At 55.3% G+C, this 10792-nt stretch overlaps 1 protein-coding gene across 1 annotated transcript; it reads left to right on the top strand.

The window, feature by feature from the left end:
- Nucleotides 1-37: 37 nt before the first annotated feature.
- Nucleotides 38-10224, top strand: ODAD3 (outer dynein arm docking complex subunit 3). The gene is made up of 13 exons (XM_002761761.7): nt 38-381; nt 2653-2774; nt 2891-2968; nt 4476-4646; nt 4732-4833; nt 4932-5057; nt 5236-5358; nt 6254-6406; nt 7703-7863; nt 7950-8106; nt 8744-8899; nt 9624-9708; nt 9895-10224. The coding sequence occupies exons 1-13, from the start codon at nt 144-146 to the stop codon at nt 10005-10007; spliced, it is 1785 nt and encodes a 594-aa protein (XP_002761807.4). The 5' UTR covers nt 38-143; the 3' UTR covers nt 10008-10224.
- Nucleotides 10225-10792: the final 568 nt, after the last annotated feature.

Raw genomic sequence — 10792 nt, 5'->3', positions numbered from 1 at the left:
AGAGATACGGAGAGCAACCGCCTAGCGGTCGGAAAGTGCATTTTTCAGAGCCCTGGGAATCCGAGCTGACCGATCACTGACAGGGGCGATTGACTCCTAGTTGTCCCCCTAACTCCTAGGGGCCTTCTGCCCCCGACCCCATCATGACGTCCCCCCTGTGCAGAGCGGCATCCGCCAGCGCCCTGCCTCCTCAGGATCAGGCTTCGACGCCCTCTTCCAAGGGCAGGAAGAGTTTGGGCAAACCCAGCCATCTCCGAGGAAAGGGTGCAACCCAGGCTTGGACACTCGGCCGTTCCAAGGCAGGATCCTTCGGCAGAGGTGCAGGGAAGCCCTCTATGCACTCGCAGGTGGCTGAATTACATAGAAAGATACAACTGCTAGGTAAGATGGCTCCAGAGAGCACAGAGGGTCAGGGGTCAACAGTGTCCATGCAATCTTCTGACCAGGCATGGTGTGACAAAGGTATTTCTCCAGCTGTTCTAGGTGAACAGCGTTTGGGCAAAACTCATATTTGTTCATGTTTTTCCTCCTCTCCCTCTTAAAACTTCTCATGAGCGCAGAACCAAACCGAGTGAACTGTATTTCAAACTTTCCTGTAACTTTCTCTCCCTCTCCCTCTCTCTCTCTCTCTCTCTTTTTTTTTTTTTTTTTTTTGAGACAGGGTCTCTCTGCCGCCTAGGCCGGAGAGGAGTGGCATGATCTTGACTCATTTCAACCTCCACAGGTTCAAGTGATTCTCGTACCACAGCCTCCTAAGTAGCTGGGACTACAGGCACATGCCACCTCACCTAATTTTTATATTTTTAGTAGAGACGGGGTTTCACCATGTTGGTCAGGCAGATCTCGAACTCCTGACCTCAAATGATCCACCTGCCTTGGCCTCCCAAAGTTCTAGGATTACATGTGTGAGCCACCACGGCAAGCCTTTTTTCTTTTTGACAGGGTTTTACTCTACTGTTCAGGCTGCAGTGTAGTGGTTCAACAATAGCTCACTGCAGCCTCGACCTCCTAGGCTCAAGCAGTCCTCCCACCCCAGCCTCCCAAGTAGCTGGGACTACAGGCATATGCCACCATGCTTGGCTAATTTTCTTTTTTGGAGAGATGGATTCTCACTATACTGCCCAGGCTGGTCTCCAACTCCTGGGCTCAAGCAATCCTTTCATCTCAGCCTCCTGAGTAGCTGGGACTCACAGGCTCACACCACCACACCAGGCCACATTTTTTGTAGTTTTAGTAGAGACGTGGTCTCACCATATGTGCCCAGGCTGGTCTGGAACTCCTGAGCTCAAGCAATCCACCCACATCAGCCTCCCAAAGTACTGGGATTACAGACATGAGCCACCGTGCCTGGGCACAGACCCTCTTATACTCGGATTTTTTTCGGTAAATAGAGTAGCCCTTTGTATTCCCGGATTCCGAGTCCACAACTAAATGCAAATTGAAAATACAGTATTCTCACAGGCTGAGCATGATTGTTCATGCCTGTAATCCCAGCACTTTGGGAGACCAAGATAAGAGGATCGCTGGTGGCCAGGAGTGTGAGAACAACCTGGCAACATAATGAGACCATGTCTCAGTTTTTGCTCTTGTTGCCCAGGCTGGAGTGCAGTGATGCGATCTTTGCTCACCACAACCTCCACCTCCTGGGTTCAAGCGATTCTTCTGCCTCAGCCTCCCCAGTAGCTGGGATCACAGGCATACAACACCACGCCTAGCTAATTCTGTATTTTTAGTAGAGACAGGGTTTCTCCATGTTGGCCAGGATGGTCTCAATCTCCTGACCATGTGATCTGCCCGCCTTGGCCTCCCAAAGTGCTGGGATTACAGGAATGGACCATCGTGCCCGGCTTTACACCTGGTTAATTTTTGTTTGTTTGTTTATTGAGACGGAGTTTCGCTCTTGTTACCCAGGCTGGAGTGCAATGGCGCAATCTTGGCTCACCGTAACCTCCGCCTCCTGGGTTCAGGCAATTCTCCTCCCTCAGCCTCCTGAGTAGCTGGGATTACAGGCACGTGCCACCGTGCCCAGCTAATTTTTTTTGTATTTTTAGTAGAGGCGGGGTTTCACTATGTCAGCCAGGCTGTTTGACGACTGCATTCATTTTTTTTCTTTTAGTACAATTTTCATTTCATTTTTCTCCAGAGAATAGTCTGTCTTCAGTCTGTAAGGACTCAGCTCCTTACATGGGCTTTGGCGGGAGTCATGGGGCATGTGCAGGTCTAAATCAGGGTGGTGTGTTCGGTCCTTGCTGGCTTCATGAGATTGATGCCTGGCTGCTCTGCTGTGAATTGCACAGCTCACACAGTAATGCAGCTTCACATACAACTTGGGAAGCACATAGGCATCGAAGACACTCGATTCAGAAATGCCCGACTGCTGCAGCCTCCATTGTTTTGAATGACAAATTTCTTAATGGCCTTGTCCTTGGCACGCATCAGGCACAGTTCAGGCAGCGAATAGGCTGCATGTGACCACGGCCCTTTCTGGCACAACGTTGTTCCTTCTTTTCTTTGTCATCTTGGAGGCACAGATCGGAGAGAGCTGCATTCTTATAATATTAAGTTGATGATTGCAAAAAAAGGTCTTCTCTCTGGGATGTTGCACCCACCCACCCAGTAACTGTGTGTCTGTCCACCTCACCTGCCTGGCAGAGGGTGACCGCAAGGCTTTTTTTGAGAGCTCACAGTGGAACATCAAGAAGAATCAGGAAACCATCAGTCAGCTCCGTGAGGAAACTAAGGCACTGGAACTAAAGCTGCTGGACCTGCTCAAGGTAAGGGGTGAAGAGGTGGGTGGAGGAGTTCCATGGGGGTGGTGGGGCAAGGAGACAGCACCTGGCCTCAGCTAGAGGTTGGATGATGAAAAGTGACTGCACTCTCCTCCCTGCAGGGAGATGAGAAAGTGGTCCAGGCAGTGATACAAGAATGGAAGTCGGAGAAGCCGTACCTCAAGAACAGGACAGGCCAGGTTTGCCCCACCCTCTCCCCACCTCCTCCTTCATTACCAGCCGGGGTCCCCTCGGCGCTGGACTCCAGGCTGTCCAATCCTTTCTGCACACCAGCTGCCATTCATGTGCTCATTCAGTTACATCTTTATTACTCACCATCCTTGGACCTGGCATCCTGGCATGGTAGTAAATGCAGGGAAAAAACAGACCAGTCGGCTGGGCACGGTGGCTCAGGCCTGTAATCTCAGCACTATGGGAGGCCAAGGTGGTCAGATCACCTGAGGTCAGGAGTTCAAGACCAGCCTGGCCAACATGGTGAAACCCTGTCTTAAAAAAAAAAAAAAAAAACAGACCAAGTCCCCACTTGTAAAAACAGCTCATATTGGCTGAGCACAGTGGCTCACACCTGTAATCCCAGCACTTTGGGAGGCCAAGGTGGGTGGATCACCTGAGATCGGGAGTTCGAGACCAGCCTGGCCAACATGCTGAAACCTCATCTCTACTAAAAATACAAAAATTCAACTGGTGTGGTGGCACATGTCTGTATTCTTGGCTACTTGGGAGGCTGAGGCAGGAGAATTGCTTGAACCTGGGAGACGGAGGTTGCAGTGAGCCGAGATCATGCCACTGCACTTCAGGCTGGGCAACAGAATGAGACTGTTTAAAAAAAAAATTAGCCAGGCATGGTGGCGGTCACCTGTAATCTCTGCTACTCAGGAGGCTGTGGCAGGAGAATTACTTGAACCCAGGAGGCAGAGGTTGCAATGAGCCAAGATCGAGGCACAGCACTCCAACCTGGGCAAGAGAGTGAGACTCCATTTCAAAAAGAAAGAAAGAAAAAAAAAATGGCCAGGCACGTTGGCTCACGCCTGTAATCCCAGCACTTTGGGAGGCCGAGGTGGGCAGATCACCTGAGGTCAGGAGTTCGAGACCAGCCTGACCAACATGGTGAAACCCTGTCTCTAAAAAGAAAAAAAAAAATATTTGGAGGCCGGGCACAATGGCTCACACCTGTAATTCCAGCACATTGGGAGGCCAAGGTGGGCAGATCACAAAGTCAGGAGTTCAAGACCAGCCTGACCAACATGGTGAAACCCCGTCTCTACTTAAAAAAAAAAAAACAAAATACAAAAATTAGCCAGGCATGGTGGTGTTCGCCTGTAATCCCAGCTACTCAGGAGGCTGAGGCAGGAGAATCTCTTGAACCCGGGAGGCAGAGGTTGCAGTGAACCGAGATCACACCACTGCACTCCAGGCTGGCCGCAGAGCAAGACTCCGTCTCAAAAAAAAAAAAAAGAAATTAGAACCCTGAGTGTGTGTAAGATCACCAAGGTGGTCAGTGTGGACAGAGAGAAAAGCCTGGTGCTCTGTCTCCAAAAACAACACAGAAGGGGTGGCCAGGGAGGTGGGTAGAAAACTGGAGAGGGGGGTCCTGGAAGCCACAGTATGGGAGAAGGAAGGCAGGAAGCGCTAGGTGTGTGCTGGGATGGGGTGTTCAGGCCCCTGCTTTCGCTCGGCCCCTTGCAGCAGGCTCTGGAGCACCTGGACCACCGGCTGAGCGAGAAGGTGAAGCAGCGGAACGCCCTGCAGCACCAGGTGGTGTTGCGGCAGAGGCGGCTGGAGGAGCTCCAGCTCCAGCACAGCCTGCGCCACCAGGAGATGGCAGAGGCGCAAAACAGCCACTCGGAGGTGGCCAAGGTAGGGCTGAGAGAGGCCTGCAGGGCAGAGGGTCCTGTGGGAGGGATCGAGTGCGGAGGGCACTCTAGACCCTGCCACTCTCTAGACCATGCGGAACCTGGAGAACCGCCTGGAGAAGGCCCGGATGAAGGCGGAGGAGGCCGAGCGCATTACCAGCGTGTACCTGCAGCTCAAGGCCTATCTACAGGTAGGGACTAGGAGGGCTTGGGTGAGGGGGCAAGCAGGGGCTAGGGACAGCAGTCACAGGCCTGCCTCATCTCCCCAACACCCCCCACAATGCCCCAGGACGAGAGCCTCCACTTGGAGAATCGGCTGTACTTCATGGAGGCTGAGGTGGTGAGGACCAAACACGAGCTGGAGGCACTGCACCTGGTGAACCAGGAGGCCCTCAACGCCCGGGAGATTGCCAAGGTGCCAACCTTCTTGTCCCCAGCCGTCCTGCCCAGCTGCCACGGTGTCCCAGCTTCAGAATCTGATCCCAGCTGTCCCTGAGCTTCCCCACCGCCCCCGCCTCCATCCATCTCCTAGCACCCTGCGGCGGGTAGCAGTAGGTGCCATCTGGTCCCTTGCTCCCCTACCCGCCCTCCAGAACCAACTGCAGTATCTGGAGGAGACCTTGGTTCGAGAGCGCAAGAAGCGGGAATGCTACATAAGTGAGTGCAAGAAGCGCGCTGAGGAGAGGAAACTGGAGAACCAGCGCATGGAGCGCAAGGTGGGCACACCCAGGAGTATGTGGCTGTGACTCCAGCCCAGCCTTGCCCTGGCTCTACCTCATCCTTGGCTTTCTCCTACCTCTGAAGTTTCTCCTAACCCCCCCACTCCCTGACTCCACCCCCAGTTGGTGCAAAGACTCTTCCCATATCCCTGACCCCTCTCCTCCCCTGCCCTCCTAGGTAGCTGTTCTATTTTGGCTCTGACATGGCCTCCAGCCTTCCCGACTCACTGACCCCTACTCATCCTTTCCCACATGAGTAGACTGCCTGTCTTAAATCTGACCCTGCCTCTAGCCCAACCCTTGCCTAAGGCCCCGCCCGCTTTCTATTGGCCCCGCACCTGGCACCTGTCCTGAGGCTGCCACCCATCCAGCCCTTTTTGTTTTTGGGTTTTTTTTTTCTTTTTGGTAGTGTGTGTGTGTGTGTGTGTGTGTATTTTTTGAGACAGGGTCTTACTCTGTCCCTCAGGCTGATCATAGCTCACTGCGGACTAGACCAGCTGGACTCAAGTGATCCTCTCACCTCAGCTTCCCAAGTAGCTGGGACTACAGGCGCGCCACCAAGCCCTGCTAATTTTTGTATTTTTTGTAGAGAAGGGATTTTGCCCTATTTCCCAAGCTGGTCAAATCCTTGGGCTCAAAAAAACGATCCTCCCACCTTGGCCTCCTAAAGTGCTGGAATTAAAGGCATGAGCCACCGCCACCGAGCCTGGCCTTGTCCCACTTTCTTGACCCCTGCCCAGTGCCCTTATCTGGCCCCAACTTTTTGCCCTCTCCCCTCCCTCCAGTTCTAGCCCTGTTCCCTTTGGGGCCCCAGTCTGGATCCCCCTCCCCATCCTCCATGCTAAGCGCTGTCCACGAGCTGACCCTGGCTCTGACCTCAACCCACGAGCAGACCCACCGTGAGCACCTGCTGCTGCAGTCTGAAGACACCATCCAAGACAGCCTGCATGCCAAGGAGGAGGAGCTGCGGCGGCGCTGGAGCATGTACCAGATGGAGGTGATATTTGACAAGGTCAAGGACGCCACCGGCACTGCTGAGTCGCACGTGAGTTCTTCCGGCAGCCCGCTGCCGAGCCCCCTCCACCCTAGATGCACCCTGGGGTCCCCAGGCCGAGGAAACAAACACACCCTGCCTCCCCACTGACAGGTCAGTTCTTCAGCTCACAAACCTGCTTCTTTCTTGAAAAATATCTCTTCCCTCTCCAGCTACCATTCAGTTTTTCTGCTGCCTTCGAAGCAAAACTCCCAGGAGCCGTCTATACTCGCCGTCATTTCTACACTCGCCGTCATTTCTACACTCGCCTTCCTTTCTCTCTTGCACCGTGCTAACTCCTTTGCCATGCCAGCTGTAGGAGAACTGGGAATTTCCTCTCTTGTTCTGTCTCCAGTGTCTGCAAGTGGCATCCCTGCCCCAGGTCCCTCACTTTGCAGTGTCTTCCTTATAGTATTCTAAGACCAATGTGTCCCCCTTGGGTCCTGGTTCTTGCCAGTGAGCACTGGACCCCAACCCTGTTTCTTCCCTCTGGGTGCCTGCCAACCTGCTGCTCCTCCTATGGGGCTGACCCCTGAGGGGTTCTGGGACTTCCACCTGTGGGAGGACACCTATGGGGTCATCTGGGGCACTGAGGCACAGTCCTTTTCCAGATTTGGGCATTGTGAGGGGATGGCTCCGAAGACAGGTGGCATTTCCTGTGAGACTGGGGGAGATTCACGACCAGAAATTGATGGCACATTGATTTTGGAAAGAAGCTATGTTCACCTGTCCAGCTGCCCCCGAATTTGGCCTGACTCAAATTCCTTGTATTTATATGTTTTTCAATTTTTTTGAGATGAAGTCTTGCTCTGTCACCCAGGCTAGAGTGCAGTGGCACGATCTCAGCTCACTGCAATCTCTGCCTCCCGGGTTCAAGTGATTCTCCTGCCTCAGCCTCCCCAGTAGCTGGGACTATGGGCATGCACCACCACGCCCGGCTAATTTTTGTATTTTTTATAGTAGAGACGGGGTTTCACCAAGTTGGCCAGGACGGTCTCCATCCCTTGACCTCGTGATCCGCCCGCCTTGGCCTTTCAAAGTACTGGGATTACAGGTGTGAGCCACCGTGCCCAGCTCAAATTCCTTATATGGGCCAGAAAGGGCCCCACAAAAATGATATATCCAGGGCAGCTCACCCTTGAAGCAACCCCGACTCCAACCCACAGTATCTCCATACATCGCTGTGTAAAAGGTGCCAGCTCAGGCCACCTGTCCTGCTTCTGAGGGGACACAGGGTGGGGGGTAGGAGGCGAAGCGCTCCTGCACCTCCTTAGACCCTGGCTCTGACTGGGGCCGCGTGGTCCGCAGTCGGTGGTGCGGCGGTTCCTGGCCCAGGGAGACACCTTTGCGAAGCTGCAGACGCTCAAGAGCGAGAACGAGCAGACGTTGGTGACGCTGAAGCAGGAGAAGCAACAGCTGCAGCGGGAGCTGGAAAACCTCAAGTACTCGGGGGAGGCCACAATGGTGAGGTGAGGCCCTGGGATCCTGGGGAGGTCGGTGGGGCGGCGGCGGGGCAGACTGAACCCCCCAGTGGCGACCTCCCGGTTCCCTGCAGCCAGCAGAAACTGCAAGCCGAGGCGCAGGAACGCCTCAAGCAGGAGGAGCGGCGGCGCGCCGAGGCCCAGGACCAGCTGGAGCGCACCTTGCGGGCGATGCAAGTGGCTAAGGACAGCCTGGAGCACCTGGCCAGCAAGCTGATCCACATCACTGTGGTAGGCCCCGCCCAGAGGCAGCCCCTCCAGGCCCTCCCGGGACCGACGACGCGAAACCACGAAGAGGGGATTCCTGTCACAGCGGCCTGCCCTAGGGAACCCCCATCCTTTGTCCCGGACAACAGAGGCCCCGCCCACATGGGAAGAAGCCTCGCCCCATTCCTCAGAATCCCCGCCCCACATCCCTAAGGGAACTCTCACTCCCGAAAGGAAGCCCAAGACTTCGGAGACCCTCTCCGGTCTCAAGTTCTACCTCCAAGGGAAAGTCCCACCCTGTCCCCACCGAAAACCTCGGAGACCTCGCTGCAATTCTGGAGCCACCCGAGACAGAAGCCCTATCGTGCCCGTAGCAGAGGCCCATTTCTTCAGGAGGCCATTCCCATAATGGCCTCCCTCGATTACCGTCCCCACCAAGTGGCCGCCCCGAAACCTTTCCACACTGTAGCTGCAGTTCAGAGGCTCCGCCCTCACAGACGTGGCCTTGACCCGCGTCCCCGTCCCCACTGACTAGCACCGCCCCTGTAAATGGGAACTTTACCTCCCAGGCCCCGCCCCAGAGGAAAAGCCCCGCCCCTGGGTGGAGCCTGTTCACGAGGCCACACCCCTCTCGGCTGACCGGACTCTGCCCTGGCCGCAGGAGGACGGTAGTTTCGCGGGAAAGGAGCTGGATCCCCAAGCAGATAACTATCTACCAAACCTGCTGGACTTCGTGGAGGAAAAGCTGCTGAAACTGCAGTCGCAGCTCGGGAGCCACGACGTCCAGGAGATGCTGCGTCACATCGCCGACCGCGAGGTGCCCTGCAGCTATGGGGCAGGGCTCCAGAGATCGAGGAGGGGGGCTGGGTCGGAAAACCAGGGAACCGCGGGCAACCTCGGGAGACCAGGGTGCAGGCTGATGAGCCAGGAGGGGGTCTCAGGGACAACGAGTGAGGTTTGAGGAGCCACAAGGAAAGAAACCAGAAGAGGTGGCCGGGCGCGGTGGCTCACGCCTGTAATCCCAGCACTCTGGGAGGCCGAGGTGGGTGGATCATCTGAGGTCTGGAGTTCGAGACCAGCCTGGTCAACATGGTGAAACCCCGGCTTTACTAAAAATACAAAAAATTAGCTGGGCGTGGACCCCTGTAATTCCGGCTATTCGGGAAACTAAGGCACCAGACTCTCTTGAACCCAGGAGGTGGAGCTTGCAGCCAAGATCGAGCCATTGCACTCCAGCCTGGGCAACAAGAGCGAAACTTCCTCTCAAAAAAAAAAGAAAGAAAGAAAAGAAAAGAAACCAGAAGAGGTGCGGGCTCTGGGTCCAGGAGGCCAGAGGATGAGGCTGAGCAATCGGGATGGGGACAGGCCTAGTGGCAAGGCCCCAGAGACCAGGGATGGACCTGAGTGATGAGAGGTTGAAGCTGGGTATCAAGGTGTCTGCTGAAAGAGGGATGGAAGTGGGTAGTGGTCTCCAGCTAAAACCGGGGCATATCTTGGAATGGGGTGGGGAGGAGAGGGAACGTGATTTCTTGCTCTCTTAGTTCCTTGCCAGCTTAGAGGAAAGCCTGCCCAAATACAACACCCGCATCGCCCTGCCCCTTGCTACTTCCAAGGACAAGTTTTTTGGTCAGTATGGGTGGAAGGATGAAGGGGTATGGTTGGAGCCCCAAGCTGGGGAGCAGGAAGTTGTCGGATACCCTGCTCAGGGCCAAGGTGGGGGTGGAATGGGGTGGTAAAGGCTGGGAAGGAGACCCGGGGGTGGGGACCCGGATCCCTCAATGCTCCCTGCTTCCCCCTCACCCTCCCCCCTAGACGAAGAGAGTGAGGAGGAGGACAACGAGGTAGTGACCCGCGCATCGCTCAAGATCCGTTCACAGAAGTTAATCGAAAGCCGCAAGAAGCACCGTCGCTCTCGGAGGTCCTAGACTCGCCCTGGTGGCCCCATCGGGGCCCCCGATTCCTCCGGGCCTAGCGCAGGCCCCACGGGGCCCCTTCAAGGGCCGAACGTAGTTCGGACAGGGAGCCAAGGCAGCCAGCGGCGCCCGGAGGAGAGGAAGGGGCCGGGCCAGACGTTCCCACAGTAAATCTCCCCAGCTGGGTCTGCCCTGGCCTCAGAATTGCGCAATAAAGGTCACAGACCAAGCCCCTGGGTATTTGTCTCTTTATGACCCTGCACCACTCAAGAGAGAGTTGTCCCTGAAAACCCAGGGCCACAGACTTGTATTCCCTGTTTTCCCAGCACTTTGGGAGGCTGAGCTGGGTGGATTGCTTGAGCCCAGGGGTTCCAGACCAGCTTGGGCAACATGGTGAAAAAGAGTTCTAACCGCCCCCCCCCCAAAAAAAATAGCCGGGCGTGGTGGCATGTACCTGTAGTCCCAGGTACTTGGGAGACTGAGGCAGGAGAATCCTTGAACCCAGGAGGTGGAGGTTGCAGTGAGCCAAGATCATGCCACTGTACTCCAGCCTGGGCAATGGGACTGAGACCCTATCTCAAAAAATTAATAAGGCTAGGCACCGTGGTTCACGCCTGTAATCTCAGCATTTTGGGAGGCCATGGCAGGTGAATCGCTTGAGGCCAGGAGTTTGAGACCAGCCTGGCAAGCATGGCAAAACCCCTTCTCTACTAAAAGTACAAAAATTAGCCAGGCATGGTGGTGGTACCTGTAATCACAGCTACTTGGGAGGCTGAGGCAGGAGAATCGCTTGAACC

The sequence above is a fragment of the Callithrix jacchus genome, chromosome 22 (genome assembly GCF_049354715.1).
Source record: "Callithrix jacchus isolate 240 chromosome 22, calJac240_pri, whole genome shotgun sequence".
Taxonomy (NCBI): Eukaryota; Metazoa; Chordata; class Mammalia; order Primates; family Cebidae; genus Callithrix; species Callithrix jacchus.
The sequence above is the reverse complement of the archived record's forward strand: the minus strand, read 5'-3'. Positions and strand labels throughout refer to the sequence as shown.

Coding starts and splice junctions, on each gene's coding strand:
- ODAD3 (XM_002761761.7), top strand. CDS start 144: ATGACGTCCCCCCTGTGCAGAGCGGCATCCGCCAGCGCCCTGCCTCCT. Junction 382..2,652: donor TAGAAAGATACAACTGCTAG/GTAAGATGGCTC, acceptor CCTGCCTGGCAG/AGGGTGACCGCAAGGCTTTT. Junction 4,834..4,931: donor AGCTCAAGGCCTATCTACAG/GTAGGGACTAGG, acceptor ACAATGCCCCAG/GACGAGAGCCTCCACTTGGA.